The sequence below is a fragment of the Glossina fuscipes genome, unplaced genomic scaffold (assembly GCF_014805625.2).
Source record: "Glossina fuscipes isolate IAEA_lab_2018 unplaced genomic scaffold, Yale_Gfus_2 1, whole genome shotgun sequence".
Classification (NCBI taxonomy): domain Eukaryota; kingdom Metazoa; phylum Arthropoda; class Insecta; order Diptera; family Glossinidae; genus Glossina; species Glossina fuscipes.
The window spans coordinates 28,929,772-28,951,742 of NW_023998415.1; the positions used below are offsets into that span (position 1 = coordinate 28,929,772).

The window sequence follows — 21,971 nt, forward strand, 5'->3', positions numbered from 1 at the left end:
TCTAGTCGAGTCTTAGATACCAATATCAAAAAAAAAAAATAAAAATCAACAAATAATATCATTGAGGTAGACATTGTTCTGAAAGTTATCAGCCATGACGCAAAATAATAATTAAATAAAACTATACTCTCACATGAGTAGTATATAGTATACATATATACATCTATAACGTATCTTCAATTTAATATAAAAACACACTCGTTATATTGTTGTTTACTTACAATGATCACACACCGAGCAATGCGTAATATATTAATAAACACAATCTAAAGTTTACCTAAAAAAAAAAAAAAAAGAAAAAAAAAACACGAAAACAGAAAAAAAAAATTAAAAAATTAAAAAAAGAACAAATTAAAAGTTATGTTTTAAAAATGAAAATTATAATAAATAAAAGACCTGATAAGTTAATACCTTAAGATTGTTTGTGAACTGAATCCCATAAGAACTTCACTGAATAAAGTGAACGTGAAAACGTAGTGTTAAGATGAAACGCGTGATAAAAAAAAAAGAAGAGAGCCAGCCTATCAAAGATTTGTATTTCGTTTATTTTTAGACTACTTACTTATACTTGAAGAAATGATCAGAATAAAGAGAAACAGCAAGAAAGCGGACAAAACAGAATTTATAATATTTACAATGAGATTGAGACGAATATCTTAATATCTACAGGCAACTGATGTTTTATTCAACGTACAAGCGACGAGTATACGAAATTGATAAATTTCATAAAAAGAAGAAGAAAATGTATGTAGTGAAATTTAGTTTATAATTTTTTATTTATTTATTTTTTTTTTTAAATATTCCACATCACTAGTAGCAATAGACTTACAAGTGCCTTTGAGACGCAACAAGTCGTATGCACGAGATCTGACCATGCCGAGTGTTACTTCTGTTCAAATCTCAAAATAATGCTCCAGTGTAGAAACTGTAGTGTGTTTTTAGGGATCTTGATAAATCATTCTATAAAAATGTTATCGAAATACATAGAGAGGAGGAGTGTTGAACCGCTCAGTCTTTCGAGATTAGATGGTATCACTCTTGATGAAGGTGACTATTGAAGAATTGAGCGGAATTTTCAAAAAAAAAGCCTCTTTCTTTTTCACAGCTTATTTATATAAAATTCTTTATTTATTCATTTTGAAAAATGAAAATTTTTATAACGACACGCTTGCGATTAAATCAAATCAAAGTTAACCAAAGTTAAAGCTAAGGAAAATTGTTTTTGCAATAGATTCAATAAAAGGAAAAAAGTTGAATATTTTGCCAATTCAGTGAGGTCACATGGGCTAATTTATCTAATTTTGGAACTAAACTTGACGAGAAATATAAAAAAAAAAAAACAGGAAAGAAAATTGTACCCGCTTTAGGATCAACCTATGTTAGTCCACTTCTTTGATGAATTGTAATTTCAACAGATTTTAATAGAAAGTTTTTTACGCTCATCTTTTAGATCAAGCATTTATAGTAAGAATTTTAACTCAACCTTTCTTTAAACCTTTCGGTCAAAATCTTTCATCAACGACCCTTCCATAGTCCCTACATAAATAGGAAATAATTCGCCGAAATTTAAGACTATATTATAACTTGAAATATTTTAACTCTCGTGGACATGTGTGCTTAACAGATCACGCTTAATTTTGCACTACATTTTTAAATCATATTTCTAATTACTAACCAACTTCACTATTTAGATTAATATTTCAAATTTGTTTCAATTGTTATCAGCTTTGTAATTAATTATAGATGATATACAGACAAAGGGACGGATAGAGTTAAACTAACTCGAAAATGTTAAACTAATCAAGAATATAGATGTTTTGTTGAGTCTCTAAAGGATATTTGTGCCTTTTGGAAAAGAACGATATGTTCAGACTAAAGACTTCAGGTGGATAGTTAAAGCAAGTAAAAATACTATAGTGGACCACGGCGCACTATTAACTAACCAATACCACTTTTCTTAATACAACTTTATACAAGTATTAACAACTTTTAAAAATAAGGCCCTATATAAAAAGTGGTCTAATAAGTGGTCCCATCTGAATCGGAACGTTTTCGATAGCGTTGGAGTATAAAACACGTTAGTGACCCAAATTTCATCAAATTCTCGCACAAAGAAAACAAAACTGACAGACGGACGAACGGACAGACAAGTGTAGAAAGACTCCGGAAGTGATTCGGAAGTAAATCGATCGGTGTAATCGGGAAATATTCTGAATGTTATATACATTCGCGCAAACTTAATATATATATTCTTGTAACGCAAGCGGTGTAAGATGTGAAAATTTTTTTTTTTTTTTTTAAAGATAAAGTATCATTATAAATCTAAACGCAATATCAACAGGCAACCTAATAGATTTAAAGGGGATTTTGCCACATACGCTGGACATGAACATATACACTTTTGTTATTGTCTTCTCCAGCCTTACTTTTTAAGTATTATAAACATTTGACGAATTGAAAAAAAAAAAAAAACAATTATTCTCTCTGATGGACTCGGAGAAAAAGTCGCCGATACGTAACGATAAATTCATATTATTGAAATTAATTAAGAGTGAGTTTCATTGAGGAATGATCACTTTTTCATTTTTTTACTGAGAAATGCAAAAAAAAATAAAAAATTTTAATAAAATTTAACTTAAGGGATAGTAATAGCGTTACGGAGAAATATATGTCAAGATTTTTTTTTTAATCCTTATTTCTTGTTGACTGTGTTTAAGTGTAATTTAGAAAAGTTTTCAGAGGCTTGTAAGAGGAAGAATATGCTTACAAAGTAGACGAGTGCAAAAATGTTGTTGACTCACAAATACAAAATGAACAAATCTAAACAGTCAACAGCTGCAGCAACAAAAAATTGAAATAACAACAACAACAACAACAACAACAACAAATTCAATTTTAAGTTATGTAAGAAAGGGCACATTTGCGTACTGAGTTATTTCTCTTCTTATATATAAAGAGAGCGTACGTCGCACGTAGTATTGCTCTAAAAACGTACCACATAAAATACATTAAATGCGAAACAAGTAAAACAACGATAATCGCATGAAAGCGAATCTTGGATACCCATCATCACCTAGTTGCAAAACTTATTATTTCCATTTTTTTTCTTCCTAAATTTATTTATTTATTTTTTTTTTTGCTCTTTCTTTCTTTCTTTTTAAACAATTGGAGAATGTTGAGTGGCTTCTGTTCGAATGAAGAAAACAAAGCATTCGATGACGTCTTTTACCAACAGTCGAGACAATTATTAAATAATGATCAAGCATTTATCGTACGTACTCTAAATTTTGAGTTCCTTGCTGTCATTTATGATAACAACAAGTGCTCAAGAACTCAGGCAAGATTCGAAATTTGCGACTTTTGTGCGGTAAAGTGCGGAAAATAAACATGACACCCGACTGTTAACGGTAATTACAAACGAAGCGTTTACGCGGCAGAGAGAGAACAAGACGTTTCCATGGTTGGGTAAAATTTTAAAAATGACGTAAATCTGGCAATCACAACTCGAGTACAATAATTGTCTTCAGTGATGTGGCTCACTTTCGTCTTCTTTCACCTGTCCTTCACGACGTTAATCGACAAAATTGTCGCATGTAAGATTCAAAAAATCGACGAGTAATTGTTGAGAAACGAATATAGCCGAAACATGTCACTGTTTGCTGCTAGTTATGAGAGGAAGACGTCATCGGACCATTCCGCTTTGAAAACTTGGCTAGGCTAGTTAGTTAGCCAACAATAGTTAATGATGTTTGCGCTTGATATGATATGATAAGCAAATAAGGCAAATAAGATTTTAACAAGATGGTAGCACCACCATCGTTGCTATAACTAGACACCCTGTATATATGTAAACATTGACACCGTTTTCATGTTGATTAGAACTAAATGTTTTTTTTTTTTTTCTTTACAGATCTCTGATACGTCATTTTAAACGCTGAGAACTGAGAACGCACATCTATAATATAAATCCGCAACATATGAGTAGTAAAGAGGGAAAGAACAGTTGAACAAATATGTTGAATAACGACAATAAGCAACACATGAAACATAAGAAAATCACTCTCTTTCATTAGCAGTAAGGGTAGCAAACAGCAGTCCAGAACCAGTTTAACTCAAAATTTTTGCAAATTCGAAATCATTAGTTTTATCATTTATTGAAAAAAAAAAAAAAAAAAAAAAAAAAAAAAAATTTCTGAATTTAATATATTTTCGTTCAGGTTTGTATCTGTCTGTTCAGGGGTTACATCCAGTTTTCAACTTTGTTCGTGAAAGTTAACCATATGTGTGTAGAAAGCATTGCCAAATTTTTTTATTGCAACTTTCATGAGTTTGACAAACACTCGAAGGAACACAATCGAGCACGTCCCAGTAAATAACTATCAGGTGGGTTTTCATACGTTAACTTGACAGACATACGTTGCAGATGATGAAATTAATACACCGCTGTGTCTTTACTTTACTGTTGATGGTGAATGTAAAAAAATAATAATAATAATAATAATAATAATAATAAAGAATATACACTCACAACAACGCACAACAAAAGAAAAAAATTAAGACAAAAAAAAAAAAAAAAAAACATACGGTGCACATATATAGAGAGTATGTGTAAAATATGTATTTAGGTTGTTTCTTTATTTTTATGGGTTACATTTATTTATATGGTAGCAATTCCATGACTCTTCTGATTTTAACATGTACCGCTGCTGATGATGCTGCCTTAACACTTCAATCAAGTTTTAACTTTACCAACAACTAGAAAATGTTAACAGCAAGAAGTCTTGGTGTTCGTTTTCCTCTCGCTTTTCGCGCTCTTTGAAAGGAATAATAATTCAATACAAACATACGCAAAGTATTAACGTAAGCAGTACCGCAAGAAATTTCTTAACCATTCAGTTATGATGAAGTTTTCCAACGGTAGAAAAATATATTTTATGACCTTTTTTTAAAGCAAGATTTTTTACTAAACGAGGCCAACAATTCTATAAGAATAAAGCTATTTATAAAGATTCTTCAAATTGTTAGACTGACTTTCTCTTAACACCGCACACGAACAATACGAACATTTACAGAAAACACTAAGATTACAACTAACTCCCCCCTCTTAATGGCGATTAAACGGTTGCTTTTATTTTCATTCTTAAACTCTCAACTAACGTACAGAACAATACAAGAGTCAACGATTTCGCACATACACTTACGTAATAACTGAATTCGATGAACTGTATAAGCGAATAAAAAGTTACATATAATATATATATACATGTATATATTGTCTAGTGTCCCGAAAGGATAGCCGGATGGATAGTTACTAAGAAACCCGACTACCACGTCAATGTGAATGCTCGCGGATTCAAACCTCAATGCGATAGTTTACTTTGCTCACAGCTACACAGTGGGCGATTAGTCGTTAAAAGCCCATCCACTTTCCACTAGACTTTCCCTTACTTCATTGCTTTCTATGTATCATCGTGTTACACGAGTCGACACTGCCCCCTGAAGATTGTTATTAAAAAAAAAAAAAAAAAAAAAAAAAAATGTAATCTTTCGAAACGACTTTTAATGCATTGCAAACCCTTCTTTAGTGAGATTTACTGCAAATAATGAATGCGAAAAAATTCGTCATCATCTGAATATAATTTTCATCGATATTTTTGATATTTGGACTCCTTTATTATGATGATATAGCAAGGAAATGTGAAATATGAAAAAGTGTATGACTAGAACACGCGATACCTAGTATTTTTGGGTCGTACGTATTGTCTTCTGATAAAAAGCAACTAAACACATCAGATTCGAACGACGCCGATCTTTACTAGATAATGTAAATATGAAACCGGAATTTGCCCTAACACGACGTGTAAAAAATCTAAAGATGAAATTTCCGTTTACAGCTTGAAAATTTGCCAGTATTAAGCAGACGTAATAGCAAGGCATACAACAGGAAGGCAAAAATGCTTTTCTAAGAAAGAAAATAGCGGCATTTGCTCTTTGCGCAAACTTTATAAGAGAATGTCTTTTTTACATCGTATCCTAGCGGGAGATGAAAAATGAATCGATTTTGAGAGATAGATTCTTCAAGCGAGACTGCTTCGGTTTGACAGGAAGATTATATGCTGGAACACTTCACTTCTCACGAAAATGTACGAAAATGGCTCGGTGTGTGCTTTGCTTCAAAAGAACCACAATTTTCTAGGCGTGGCACCCACAAATTGTCAGGCAAATGATAAAAACGTGTAACTAGCTTTCTGTTTTCTTACAATAAACGTGTGTCCCTTATACCGACTTACATAAATATATACCTAGTACACCATACGATGCATTGCTTCACTTGAAACACTTCCTTATCGATTTATAAGTAATAAAATACTATATCCAATCCATTTTCAATAGATTTCATTTGTAGACCTCAACATTTTAAAGGGTCTTATCAGAAGTAAACAATGATATTGCATTAGAAGTGTACTTCTCACACTTCATAATCAAAATGACGAATTGTATTAGAGAAAGGTGAACTTTGAAAAGTCTCTACCTATTCCGCGAAGTACGCGTTTCAGAACCTAACGAATTAAAACTTTTATTATGGAGTCTTAAAGCTTAATTTCACTTGAGTAAATCTACAAAAATAAAATTGAAAAAAAATAAAATTGAAAAAAAAGGAATCTCTTTGCCTTCCTCAATCGAGCTGTCAGAGTGTCACATAACTAACGTGTACGTACGCGTTTTGTAATTATTATTACCTACTCACTGCAAGATGACACTTATAAAAATGAGTAAAACATTTCTTTACGTTAATACATAGCACTCTTCTTCTTCATAACATAAATATCGAAGCGGTAATCAATCGAACCTAAAACTTTCGACGAACGTTAAGCCATACCGACTGCCGTTTTTATTGTCATAGATCGGATTCCTTTTGAATAGTCGAAAGATAATTGGATATTTTGCTTTGCATTGGTGTCTTTACACAACACTTAACTAAGTCCGCTATATATGTATGTATATATATGTAAATATGGAAATGTCTCACTTTTCAGTCAATTTTTTTCTAACTTAATGTATTGTTTGCTAATCGAATTTCGTATTTGTATTTTTTATTGCGTATTTATATGAATTTCATATGCATGTATATGATATGTATATATTGGTGAAGGGAAGAGATAAACTTCGTTTTTACATGGTTGTTTCTGGAACGTGTCCAACGTGTAAAAGAAGAGTTGGATATATTTTTTCTGTGCCCTATTGTATTCACTTTCTAGTTTTCTTTTCTTTCTTTTTTTTTTTTTTATTGGTCGTAGGCAAATATTTCTCTCTCCGCATTAGACTTTCGAAACGATAACAACAAACTTAGGAAACTCTGTCTTTTTTTTTTCAAATATTTCGTCAGACAATTTGTTTTTTTTTTTTTTTTTTTTTTTAAATTTTTTTTTTGTTTATTATTTTGCCCTACGAGTTGCATTCCTCTTCTTCGCCTTTCATCGCTTGATATACACTGTAAAATCATCATCAATGCGTCTGATGATATATGTAAATTATATGTAAGAATGTATGGCGATAGCTACACTTCTCTGTTGCTATATTGAAACCATAACAACAATATTTGATTTCTAAACGGAATTAACTTTCTTTTCTCTTTTACATTTAGTCTCTGTCTCAGTGAATTCTTTTAAAAAGGAAATTTTTGTATATTAAATAAATAACTCACCTTCTCTTTTACGTTTGATTGAAGAGGAGGAGCTCTTTTGTAGCGTTGACGATCTCGGTGGTGGTTGCTGTTGATATTTGCTGTTCGCTGTTGATGAGGTGTAGCGTATTTTTGATGATGAAAATGATGATGCTGTTAGAGGCAAATTTTGTTCGCTTAAGCTGGCGGCATTCGGTTGCCTTTGTTTGTCGCGATAATTATTATTATTGTGAGAATGTGAATTCACTGCTTCGTTATCGTCAAGATAAATGACACTTTCTTGTTGATGTTGCCGTTGTTGTTGTTGTTGTTGTTGTTGGTGATGGTGGTGGTGGTGGTGGTGGTGGTGGTGATCGTTTACTTGATTAATATTATCACTTTCACTATCGGCTGCAGCTATAACAATGCTACCAACAAATTGTTGCTGTTGTTGTTGCTTCTGCCGTTCTACTGGTGAATCTTCAACAACTGCAGGCGAATGCTTCACAGGATAAACAATGGCTGAGAATGGTTGATGTGACACCCTATCGTTAATTGTTTGCTGTTGATAATTAACACGTCGTTGTTGCTGTTGCTGTTGCTGTTCCGTTTCAATTGTATTAGCTGCATAGAGTAAGGATACGTTTCGCTCGTCCGCTTCTAGTTGTTGTTCACCCTCATATACAGGGCGACTGGAATAGTCGAAATTAGACGCGTTTATATGCGACGTTTTCATTTGTGTACGCTTGCAATTTTAATGCAAATATTTCTTCTTCTGCTTTGTTTTTCAACAGCAATCAGTCCACAATTGCAATCCAATCGTTTATTATGTTTTTTGTTATAGTTATCGGATTTACTTTTTCTCCCTTTTTTTGCGACTCAATCAATGGCTTTATATGACCATTTGTTGTTATATTACGGGTTTTTTTTTTTTTTTTTTGGTTTTATTGAATGGTTATATAGTTGTTACTAACTCACCGCCAGTGGATTTTCATGTCATTCATTTTAACAAGAGTGTGGAGGCGGACGATTGCTATTATTTTCATTTTGTACAAAAATGACGATTACGTTAGCATTTCAAGTTGATTTAATTGTAATTCATTTTATTGTTAATGCTGCTGCTGGCTGTTGTTTTATAATTGTTTATATAATTATAAATTTAATTTAAAAATCTAATTAATTAAATTAATTTTTTGTTTTTATTTTTATTTTTTTTTTTTATTTTTTTATTTTTGTTTTGTATATTTATATGTATTTATATAAATTACTTTAAATCTTAGAATTTAAATAATTTATTCAGTTAATTACTTTGTTTTTTCCCTCTATTTACATTATTTGCAATTTTAGTAATTTGAATTAATAATAAAATTTATTTGTTCTTCGCGATGTCATCATATTTTCATTAATGCAATTATCATTTATGATTAAAGAATGGCTCCCAATTAAGTTCCAAAAATAATTATTAACATTTAAACTGTAATGAATATTAATAAGGGAAGAAGAAAAGTAGATTAACTATTATTATTACTATTATTGCTGTCAATTGAAATTTATTTGGGCTCACACTTAATATAATAATTTATTATTATTATTATTATTATTTTAATTTTTAGACTAATGAAATGAATTCTTAGACTAAAAAAAAGAGACATTGAGCACTAGCAACACAGGCTATCGGCTCAATATAATAATTTTCTTTAGCTTCTTTAACGAGAACTAAGTAAGAAAAGCATACTTTTCTTTGAGAGAATCTCTTACGCCCACTATATTCATCTTAAAAAAAAAAAAAAATGATAGAATTTCGTTACTCTTTTCGCGGAAATTTTTATCATTATATCTGTTATGAGTTATGAGTAATATATAAAGACACCCTTTTTTGTGCTTTTAGAAACGTTAAGATGTTCCCAGTTTATATTGTACTGTCGGCATCTACTTGAATAGATTTGGCTCATTTCCAATAGAAACTTGTGTGCAAGAACGTCTAACGGTATTTTCAAATTTCAAAACAATATTTTAATGCTTACGAGCGAGAGAATGCTTAGCATAAGTAGATTAATTAATAGACATTTTACACAGACGGATTGATCGACACAGAATGTGTTACTGATCACGTATATGCATATATACTTTTTAGGGCTGTTGCAAAATGCTTTATACATATTCATAAATCCTCTTGATGATGGATATACAAATAGTTACATTCGGCTTAATCTAAATGTAATTATTAGGCTGGAAAAATAGAAATCTATGATTTTTCCGGTAGGTAGCTGTAGTGATCGATAAATCAGATTTATGCCCGTTGGAGAGGCAACATTTCGGACTAAGAAAAATTCTTTTGTTGTTTTTTGTTTTGATCCGTTCGGTTGTGTGCTACAGGGTGTTAAAAATGAAAGTCCACGAAAATAACGGCGAAAATACAAGCCAGGAAGATGAAATTTTTAATGCTGTTTATGATCCCGATACTGTGACAGTCAATGACGAGCAATTTTGGTTCATCTCGCACAGGTCGGCCCGTCGTCGAAAATCGCAAAGATGATCGAAGTTGACCGGCATATTAGGTGTCACAGCAATCAACACAAAAAGAGACGATGGCTTGAATTTTCATTTGCAACGGAATGAAATCGACCCCTTTCTTAAACTGATGTTGACTAGGGATGAGAAATAAGTCACGTATGACAATGTGTGAGAACGATCGTGGTCAAACCGCGGTAAAAATCAAGATTAACGGCCAGCAAGGTTTTGCTGTGCATTTGGTGGGACTGGAAAGGAATCATTTATTATTTATATTATATATAAACAACTGGACCATTTAAAGTGAGCAGAAACGGCCAGAATTGGCCAACAGGAGAGGTGTTCTGTTCTATCGAGACAACGCCAGACCACACAGGTCTTTGGTGAGTCCCTAGAAACTTTGGGAACTTGATTGGGGAGTTTGATCCATCCACTACATACACCCGTATCTAACGCCAAGCGACTGTAAGAAAAGCGATGATAAGAAATTGTCATCAAGAGAAAATACTGAAAATCGTTTACTACGATTTTTCGCCAAATGAGACCAAGGCTGCTATTAGAGAGGCATTAAATAGCCGTCTTTAAAATGGCAACAAACTAGAGAGCATGTTGCATTTTTGTCCTAAATTGATAATCCGACACATCCTAAAAAAAAATCTTAAAGTTCGCCTAAAAATAATGGATTTCTTCTTCCCAAACCTAACAATATACAAAATACTAAATTTATAAATATGCGATATTTTTATAGCAAGTCAGTATAAAGATTAAATCGCTCTACTTGCATCGTACATTGTTTATCGTATGTACAATGAATCACAATTTTTTTTACAACCTGCAGCATTTTCATGGGTAACCACAAGAACTAATATGTCCCCCCCTACTGGTTTCCATGTGCAGTGTTTCGACAATATCCAAAAATTTAATATCAAATAAATTTGAGAGCAAACTTAAATATCTAAACACTTAAACACCAAAAACTAGGATGAAATGAAAGAGACTTTACTGTTCACGTAGTTATCAGAGACTTTATTTTGAATTCTATATTCGAAATGGAAATGTTTGCCAGCAATGCATTGAAAATGAAGGAAAATTTTTTGGTGTTAAGGCTTTACCATAAACACGAGTTTCCCCGTAGTAAGTGATACCAATAAAAACTTCTGCAAATGCTGAGAATACGCGAAAGCATTGATCGATCTAAAGAATCAATCATAGGCCCAATTATGACGCCCTGTCTGGGTTCTTTGCTCGCAACAAAAGGATACTCAAAAGTAAACAAGTTAACACAAAATAGCGACATATAAGCTTTAAAGTTAAAAAAGACCAATAGTTTCCCATGATAGTTTCTCAAACAGTTAATGTATATAATTTATCAATGGGGCTTTGAAACAGATGGAAAAATTATTAAAGATTTAATTGAATACTGCCTAATAATAAATCAAATTGCAATAGATCAGTCAAGGAGTGTAGCTGCTAAAAGAAAATGAATGACGGGTGTGTAGTGAATGACCAAATCAAATCATTTTAAGCATTTAAAATTTTTTTACAAATTAACTAATGAACTGAGTTAAAATTTATCTTAAAGAAAGAATCTTAAAACTTAAAAAAAAGGGAAAAAATTAACCAAAAAATAAATAAAATAAAAAGCAGAGAAACCTACCAAAGAAATTCGACCTGAATACTCGATCATATTTAAAAGAATAAACGAAAATCCCATGTAATGCCTGTAGAATGGGCGTCTGATTGCATACAGATTTTACAGCTAATCGCTTACGTTTGCCTTTTTGCGATTGTCGAAAAAAAATATTTTATTTTTTCTAATTTGTTTTGATGAAAAATATTTGCTTCCACAAAAACAGAATCTACTCACAATTACTATTGGGTGCTAATAATGAGAACAAACGTAAAACGACAGCAAAACAAAAACCAAAAAAAAAAACTAAGCGAAAATTTCGAAAGCTGCGCCGAATCAAATTTTGTATGTATTCGTATACAGCAAACAATGTACACAGCGCAATACTCAGATCTGCTACGCGACCGAGACAGCAAAGAAGCAAACAAGTAAAAAATGTATTATTTAAAAACAAATAACGAAACCAGAGAGAAAAAAAAAGGAAATTTACAAAAAAGCCGGTTTGTTTTAAGCAGCTAACATGCCTACAACAGGCTACATTAATGCAATCGCACGGACATATACTTTAGGCGGCCTTATGAAAATTTAGTCAGCCTAGGCGGCAACGAGGCAGTCAACCACCAGCTGCAAAAGCATTACGATAACGACAATGATGAAAATAAACTTTAAAATGGTAAAAAGTTAAGCTAAACAAACAACTGTCCGATCGACCGACAGACGGAGAGACCAACAGACGCGATTCAACAGCAACAATCAACCATTTTGTTCAACTGTTTGCTGTGGTGCGAAATTTATTGGTGTTGGTGCCAAGCTCTGGCCTGCGGTCGTTGTCATCGTCAACCTGCTCTATCATTCCAATAATTATCATGTTCAGTCGATGATAATTAAGTTAAATAAATGAGAGCATTTAAAAAAGAAAAAAAAAAAAACAACAACAACAACAACAAAAAACAAAATATAAAATACAAAACAAAACAACACAACCAAATAATAAAAACAAACAAAAGCAACTCTTCTCACATATTAAACTTAAAAGCGTATCTTTAAATGCATAATAATAACAGCATATATGCAGCAAAGATGAAGTGTGAACGTAAACGTATATAGAAATTTAATTCAATTATAAATTGAGAATTCCGTCTCAAATTTAGCAAATGAATTTTCTGTTAGATTCAATGAATATGCAAAATGACATGCACACGATGAAGACGTAGTATTATTGAAAATTCTTTTGCTTTTCTTCTTAAACAACGGAAACACGGCCAAACACTTAACCGATAGAGTGGGAGGGAAATTTAGCCCGATTGACCAACAAAGTCATTAAAACGGACGCTTTTCGTTTTTTAGGCATACTTAAGCGCTGTGCGTTTCGTGTCGTATACTTTATTCTTTTTACATCATTTCATAATTTTAAAACATATATAACAATTTGTATCTACAATATTACACCAACCTCTCTCTCTCTCTCTCTCGCTCTTTCTCTATTTTCCGCTCATGAGGGTAGCTAAATATTCGTTAGCCCGTGTATACGAGATATAAAATAATTTCTATTTTAACAATTATTTATGTTTTCTCTGTCAACTACTGCGTTTAAACGAAGACGGGTTGACGTTAAAAACCGGAGCAGAATACATGTAAGACCTCTACCAGCCCATACATGGTCGTTAATGGCGTTTGTCACCTAACAGTCAACCATTGAAAAAATACCGAACACAAACAAAAACACATAAACGCATACACACATAGAGAGAAATGCACTAACACAAGAGCATTTACTGCTTTTTCTTTCGTTTCTGAATTCTTTTTTTTTTTTCTCAATAAATTTCTTTCTTTTCACACAATAATAATGAATGTAGCGCAACGAGGTTACCTATCCGCAACCTATGTCCGTTAACGTCGGTGTTATGAATCACTCTGAGAGCTTACGAGCATAACAAAAACCTAACCAATGGAAAACACTAAAATAAGAACACAATTATTGAGCATTATAAGAGATAAACAAGAAATTGAGTGGGGAGAAAAGAACGCATTAAGAGAGCGAGAAATGGAAAAACGCATGAGAGCACAAACTATTTCTCCATTCATTTGAAAACCAGAATGTATTGCACTACACAAGCCTGTAATATACAGTACAATGTAGGGTATAACATTGAGAGAAAAAGATAATTCAAAAAATTCATAAATTAGAAAATTAAAAACAACTCGTAGTCATGTTATATGTGTTAAATAAATATTCAAAACCGTAATTAATTTCGTCATTTTATTTGTAAAACAGCAGATACGCAACCCCAGGCTATCGAAGTAATGCTTTTATTTCCAACATTTTTAAATTTGATTTTCAAATATCTAAAAAAATAGAAGACCGCCTTTTTTCTTCTATTATTCATAAAATAATCTAATCTATTCTATTATCGTGTGTACTTTGTTCAGCATACTTTTTGGTGAGATGATGAGAAGCTATTATCTCTTATACTGCAGGCGGAGCTTACGTGGCCGCATTTGCGGTACTGTTCTATATATTTTCAGTTGATAAGTACTTACGTACTCTCTAAAATATATCATTATTCTCAAATATATTTGATATTAATTTAACATCTATTGTGGTTTTAAACAAAAATATCTAATCATATTTTGTTAAACTTAATAAATAATTTGGAGTGAAATGAGATAATTTTTCTAATGTTTTTCATTTTGTTATATACATATATATAGAAATGCAATACGAGCAGGTTAGAATTAAAGCTGACAGCTTCAGAAAATGCTAGAACCGCTATTCAGATTCGATGCAAATGGTTTTCCACGCAAATTTGGGGGCAGAAAATAATTTAAAATTTTTTATAATGCATTTCTTTTTGGGATGCATGTAAATTAACTTTTTAACTTTAAACTTATTAAAATGGCACGGATTTATTGTAATATCGAGGTACACCACACAAACTTTTCCCTTAACGCAAAGGCCTCCACTTTACCCATCACTACTTTAAAAAATATCGAGGCGCCTTACTCAAAGTCCATCTGGAGAAGAAAAAGAACATCTCACTCAGAAATACCAAAAAAATCGCTCTTGTAGAAGCACCTAGTTGCGAATGAGCGTGTCTTCTGTCAGTCATCGGATCACTAAACGCTTCTAAAAAAAATTTAAAGAAGCAAGCCAACGTTGATCTCTTATTTGCACTCATAGGAGTGCATGCAGGAAAACACATAAATTTGTATATATACACACATATATTTATATATATGCATATATATGGAAACTGCTCTTTCATTTTTTCTCGCTCTCAATCCCTCTTTCTATGTGTGGTTATATTACAACTTTCTAATAACGCAAAAGTTTGAAAAATACAACTAACAAATAACAAATATGTGGAAAAAATTTCCATTTTCCTCATAGTTGAACTGAATTCACTTTAATTTTAGTTTTTTTTTTTTTTTTTTTACCATATTCTACTTTGAAAAGCATTTGTGAATGGCTCTCAAACACAAACGCATATGGAATCGTAAATTAACGCGTGGGTGAATTGCCAAAGCGAAGTAAGCCGCATGTGGAGGATTCCCTTGACTCATACCCGCTGTTACTCATCAGGAATTGTTAGACGGCAGATAATACGTCAAGCAAGCGACAAGCTCTTAAAGTAGTTGTCATTGTTGCCTTAGTTGAAATACCCATAATAAAAACTACCGATGATTGAGCGGGCCAAGAGTAAGAGATAGAGAGTTCCACATACAAAATTGCCGGGTACATACAGTTACCAACAAGGTTGCCATCATTTAAAACAGTAAACGCCCCTCATATAGCAAATGAAACCACAAAGAAATAACAACATAAACATACAAAATATAACAGCACAAGAAAAACTTTTCTAATCACAAGTAAAAAATAGTGTACGTATGTGTATGGAAGATCCTTTTACGCATTACTAAAACTAAAGGAAATTCCGAAAATGATACGTGTGCAACAAGAACGTAACAACGATTTTCCTTTTAGGAAAACCAAATCAAGACGAAAGGGGCGCATCAATAGCAATTTGATGTAAAAAAATAATGATTCATGCTAGAGTAAATAAAAGTCAGTCTTTCCCTCCGCGTTAAACATTTTAGACGAAATCCTTTGACTTTGCTTAATGAAAGCATCATTCTCGTTTGAGGATAAGCAAACGTATTAAACCGAAGGGAACGAACATTGGATTTTCCCGGCAAATCGAATTTTTGCCTCCCCAATCATGCCAACAACGAAAGCAAACGGAATGGTAATGAGTTTTAAAATTATAAAGGAGAAAAGAAGAAGAATTACTAACGACGCAATATATGCAGTAAATGTACGCTGATTAAGAAGGATAACTGCAGGACTTTTAACAGAGACAACAGATATGATTCATATTATGTCTGCTAAAAAACAAAGAGGCGCGAGATGTTCCGCTTGCTTACAGTAATAATTTCGTCATGGAAATGAAGGTTTACATGCAATTTTCATCATCTTATTCTTAACATATGGTTCAATCAAATCTTTTTAAATCTTTTATATTAAAATATCATTTCAACTAAGAAACTTCATAATTACGGGTATTGCTTTTATTAAAGAACAAATAAATAGATAAAAGTGAAAGAACTGAACAAACTACTTACGGATAGAACAAACATAAATATCATTCAATGTGAATCTACCTCTACTCGCATCTCGACGAAAAGCCTGTACTCAACATGCACAAATTTCTTAAATACACCGAGACACATCTTATGAGAAATGCGTTTTCAAACTTTCTATCTGTCCTATCACCTTCATGATCTTTATATGAAACATTTCAACCAAATGACACGAAACGGACAATTTCGGACAAGTAATAAATAAAATATCTTTGCACGTGTTGGACGCACGTAAAGCTTTCCCCAGTAAAACCAATATCTACCATTCCAACTGACCTCACACTATAAAAACAATTCAAAATATTTCTAATTATCTTAGAAGCAAATGGAGAATTAGGTTTTAAATATATTTTCCCTCTTCTTACAGAATTATTGTATCAATGACGAATCTTGAACTGAAAATCCCGGTACTACAGGACTGACAAAACTTTCTAGATCCCGGGATGAAACATTATACATTGCGACTGCATTTGTTTTTATGTATTTGTCGTAACAGAAATTTTGTTATTTAATATTTTCCTAACACAGTGCCAAATCGCACTATTGCTAAATTAATGGTGAGCTCTAAGGGATTTCAGAGCTTATTTACCTTAATAATAATAATAATAACAAAAACAAAATTTCGCTTTCTCTATATACAAATCAAAACAAATGCGTGTCGAATTTCTGTTTTTTTTTTTTACACAATGTTTTACTTACGTGTATATACATCAATCCCATATCGTCGTGTTTTTTTGTGTATTATTTTTTACACAAATTCTCGTAAATGGCTCAAATGATAGAAATCGCACAGATACATCGATTAGAGCACTTTTAATGATGGCAGAAGGAAAGTAAATACGCACGAACATATACATAGCTAAACTACGTCCTTTTCTTTTTTTTTCTTTTTGTTCAAGAACTTTTTTTCATTTCACGTAATAGCTTTCAAATTCGTAATAACTATATTTAAGAATTGTTTTTTTATTTATAGTAAATACGTTTAGATTTCCGAAATTTCTTAGTTTCACCTTTTATAAATTAGGCAGCACATGCTAACACCATTCGCCATTTTCTCAAGCGTCATCAAATATAAGAAAAAAATGGAACTTTTCTGTCTTTCATTAAAATGTACAGTCGTTGTGTAACACTGTAGTGCACATTTAGTCGCTTATTTTTAAGGCAATTAAGTAATTTTGTTTAACGGGATAGTTCTACTTTCTTTTTTACTGATTTATAATTAATTTATTAAAAATCTAAGAACTATAAAATTTGCAATTAATTCTTTTTTCTCAGCGTCCACTGGTTTATAATTGCAACTAAACGCGAAATACATGACAAACCTGTTCTTTGTTTCACAGCTGTCATCAACAATATGCAGTGTTGCAAAATACTGTAAAAAATTATACTATTCACAATTTATACTAAATCGTAATGCAGCTCATTTGGGAAAAATTAATTTTCTAAGGGTTCATATAATGCTTATTAAAGTATAAAAAAATATCAGTTTTAAAGATTTAAATTAAAGGAATTTTGTGGTACAACTGATTCATTGTAATTTGATATAATCTTAATGCTTGACGTCTAGTTTCGGATAAGACTCCTTTAGGTCCGATGTTTGTACTCAAATATGTAATCTTTGTTTTTTTAACAATTAAAAGTGAGAGTAAAATGTTCATGTTACATACAATAATATATATTTTACATAATTTAACACTCTTCGGTCAACACGAAATTTTCATTTAATTAAATTCTAGACATTGGTTACGGAGAAAGTATAGTTAACGAATCTTTTTAGAAGATGAATCTTCATTCGAATGATGACATTGTAAATATATGCCGTTACAAGTGATTTGGAGGACTTATTAGCGACAAAAATAATTATTTTGATAATTTATATATGTTTGGTTAACCAGCTGTGAGGAAAAAATGGCTAAAAATTTATAATATTCATCAATTTCAGTATATCAGATGAGCTACGAGTGAAACAATAATTAACAATGAAGTTATGTATTGCTTCAGATATTGCATTATTTTATCGACAAGGTATGTAGATAGCGAAGTCAATAAGAGGCAGTATTGCTAAAGTGTAATTGTTGAGTCACATAAAAATATATTAAAACGTTACTTTCCTAGCTTTTAGCTGGGTGTTCTGCAATTATCTTTAAAGATTGTAAATTGCGCAAATATTAAACGCGTCGAAATAACGTTTAATTTTATTCGACTTTTTAAAAGATTTAAATGAAACGACTTCTTTTGTAAATTTAGAACATTTTTCTTATACTAAAATCAAAATAATATCTATCCTGAGCCGATAGCCTGTGTTGCTAGTGCTCAATGTCTTTTTTTTAGTCTAAGAATTCATTTCATTAGTCTAAAATTAAAATAATAATAATAATAATATCTATCCTTAATGCAACATAAGGTAATTAATGTCCATTGTGTTCTTGATGGTCTTCGGCAAATGAAATATAGAAAATGAAACTAAATGAAATCGATGTATATTTAGAACATTTTTCAAATACTAAAACTTAAGTAATATCTACCTTTAATGCAACACTGTATATAAAAATATGTCAACATAAGGTAATTAATGCCTATGATGGTCTTCATGGGCTTCGGTAAACTAAATAAAGATTAAACATTCAGATAATATTAATAACGTTTTTCACAATTTATAGCTGATAAAAATGTCTCGTCGTTCCCAGGATATACCAATTCGACCTCGTTATGGGCTGCCGCAGGAGCAAGGTGAAGGCGACAATGAAAGTTTGAATAAAATTAGAAAAACATCTGTGGCCAGTTCTGAGGTTGGCTCATCTTACAAAGAAATACCGTTCCTTGCGCAATATGCAGGTTCAGTACCAGATAGTGTGTTAAATGATACTACACCCACTGTTCCAAGACCAACAATTGGACGGGAAGAAAGTCTAGAAGATGAAGAAGACGATAGTGGAGCAGAAGAAAATTCAAAAAGTAGCTCTCTAGAAGTTGGCAGCAAAACTCCCAAAAGGCCAAACTCTCTATTAAATGATGCTATACCATACGAACTGGAAGGTTCAAATGAGAATGACACTGGCCAGATGAGACATTTTGTGGCCGAGAACTTGGAAGAAAAATTAAGAATATCAAGCCCTCAAAATAGAGAAGGTAACTGGCAAACTTACTAATTTAATATGAAGTTATATTGTCAATTCTTCGTTCAGATCAGTTCGTTTTGAGTGGAACTTTGTCACACCAGAGCACGCCGTCTACCTCCACCGCTGGAGTTATGACCCGTCATTTTTTACAAATGCCCCAAATACCGCAAATTGATTCTAATGTTTTGAATGACATAGAAATCGAGGCTCAGTATTTGGCTACGTCGGTAGACAACTTGACCGAAAATCTTTGCAACTTACTACATTCCATTTCATCCATTACCGCTGACAACGTTGAAGTACACAAAAATGCTGTTAATAAACTCACAGATAGCATGGATGCTAACATTAAATGTATGTACACTATTATGGCTAAAACCGAAGAAATATCGAAATCTATGCAACCTACTGAACAATTGGGTTTACGGATGTGAGTAAATGTTTAATAAAACCGTACCGTTTTTATTATTTGCATTTTGTTTTCAGACGCGAAATCAAACGGCTAGTCGATATGCTGGATGGCACCATGTAGATTACTATCAAACATAAAATCTATAGCCATTTTTTTTTTAAATGGAAATAGTTTGATGGTTATAACATAAATAATTCTTGTATTTATGATTGTCCATGTAGGAGAGCGAGTCTAAGGAGAGAAAACCGGACGAGCAAGCATCACAACAAATTTTTTTGTCCTTTGATTTAAACTTGTTATTTTTCATTCAAAAATATTTTTAAATGTAAATGTAAAAAACTATATTTATTAAATCTAGCAATAATAAATATTTTTTCCTTTCTTCCTATACATCAGATATTGCTACGACCATTCAATTTTAGCTTTTACTATCCGCACACTGTCTACTGGCCGATCGTTTTTATCGGTCTCTACCATACCAATTCGCTTAACCACTTGCATGCCCATATAGACCCGTCCGAAAATAGCATGTTTGCCATCCAACCATTGTGTGGGGCTTAAAGTAATAAAAAATTGTGAACCATTTGTATCTGGCCCTGAATTGGCCATTGATAATATTCCAGCTCCTGTGTGCTTCAAGTCTGGATGAATCTCGTCGGCAAACTCCAGACCATATATAGAACTTCCGCCACGGCCAGTGCCTGTGGGATCGCCGCTCTGAATCATAAAATCTCTAATTATACGATGGAAAACGACATTATTATAGTAACCTCGTCTCGTCAATTCCGCAAAATTTCGACACGTGTTAGGTGCATGCCTCCAGTACAATTCCACAGTTATTTCTCCCATACTGAAATGCAAACATATTTTTTTACAGCATTTTTTAACTTCCACGCATATATATATATATATATATATATATATATAAAGGGTCATATAACTATATCTGCTACATACGTTGTTTCCAGTCGTACGAAATGCGGCTGCCAAGACTTGTCCGGAATACCCGACGCATTGGCAGCTGAATTGCCACCATTTGTAGTAGTAGCCAACATTTATCTTAATTTAAAATTTAAGCGAAATTCTCAATTGAACTTTTTAAACAGGCACTATTAACTTTGTTTGTTCTGCTGCTAGGATCTTGCGTTCGAAATTAAATATTGCCACATAGAAAAATTTTGCCCACATATAACATTTATGCAATTTAACGTATCGTAAAATACTCTTATTAGAAAATCTCGTTACAGATACAACAGAACTGTGACAGATTATGTTGCAGCAAATGAAATCTTTTGATATTTTCTGTCATGTTTGCGAAATTCGGTAGTAGCGTATTTTCGTTTTTAGAGTTTTAATTTTTTATAACGATAGTAAAAGTTTAGAATAGTTTATGAAATTTGATCGTTTTTTAATGTTTTCTAAACTAAGCAATTATTTTTGCTTAAATTTTCTATTCTTGTTTTTGATCAAAAATAGATGTAACGTTTTGTATAGTAAGAATTAGTAACGGTAAAGAAAGTAGTCTCAAATATGACAACCATTTCTCTCTGAGATAAAGTATAAATGATTGTTTTGAGGCGCTCTGTACGGAACTCGGTAAAACCGATGCAGAATTCATACGGCATTAACATTCATAATTTGATTTCACTTCCTCGAAACATAATTTTTTAATTTCAAGCAATAATTGGCAAGAGCAATGTAAAGAATAATTTGTTTATTTTAATAACAGAAAAGTTCGTTAAATATTTTTCTAACATAAAGACTATATCCATCTTTACTACTAATGTATTCTCCAACACTCTAGTACAAATTTAATGTTACGTCTGTGCCGTGTGTGGCCCTCAAATTCAAAAGTATCTATATTTCTGCATAGAAATCTGTATAAAATTATTTCAATCAATATAGCTGTGTACATGTTTCCAAGTGTTCGTTTTACGGATAAAAACAATCATAGCAATTATTAACTAAATATTTCTTCAATATGTTACATTTTTG

General features: G+C 32.0%; 3 protein-coding genes across 6 annotated transcripts in view; 1 reads left to right on the top strand and 2 right to left on the bottom strand.

Moving 5' to 3' along the window:
* The window catches only part of LOC119632287 (homeodomain-interacting protein kinase 2), a 44,556-nt gene extending 26,844 nt beyond the window's left edge, over positions 1–17,712 (bottom strand). For 2 of the 3 annotated variants that reach the window (XM_038025119.1, XM_038025118.1), the window contains exons 1-2: positions 17,145–17,712; positions 7,706–8,788 (exon numbers count right to left, since the gene is read on the bottom strand). In XM_038025119.1, coding sequence (XP_037881047.1) covers positions 7,706–8,399 — 694 coding nt within the window. In that variant the 5' untranslated portion in view covers positions 8,400–8,788; positions 17,145–17,712. The remainder of the gene's footprint in view (positions 1–7,705; positions 8,789–17,144) is intronic. The other variant, XM_038025116.1, reaches the window with a different exon arrangement.
* A 1,248-nt stretch (positions 17,713–18,960) lies between these two features.
* Positions 18,961–20,288, top strand: LOC119631480 (BLOC-1-related complex subunit 6). 2 transcript variants are annotated; one of them, XM_038023732.1, is made up of 4 exons: positions 18,961–19,045; positions 19,106–19,574; positions 19,631–19,994; positions 20,051–20,288. In XM_038023732.1, exons 2-4 carry the CDS (start codon positions 19,115–19,117, stop codon positions 20,094–20,096), a joined length of 870 nt encoding a protein of 289 aa, XP_037879660.1. In that variant the 5' UTR covers positions 18,961–19,045; positions 19,106–19,114; the 3' UTR covers positions 20,097–20,288. The 2 variants fall into 2 exon arrangements, with proteins under 2 accessions (XP_037879660.1, XP_037879661.1); XM_038023733.1 differs by having other exon boundaries at positions 18,992–19,010; positions 20,051–20,121.
* A 4-nt stretch (positions 20,289–20,292) lies between these two features.
* Positions 20,293–21,125, bottom strand: LOC119631481 (peptidyl-prolyl cis-trans isomerase-like 1). Its single transcript, XM_038023735.1, has 2 exons — positions 20,934–21,125; positions 20,293–20,826 (listed from the first exon to the last, which is right to left on the bottom strand). Exons 1-2 carry the CDS (start codon positions 21,029–21,031, stop codon positions 20,379–20,381), a joined length of 546 nt encoding a protein of 181 aa, XP_037879663.1. The 5' UTR covers positions 21,032–21,125; the 3' UTR covers positions 20,293–20,378.
* Positions 21,126–21,971: the final 846 nt, after the last annotated feature.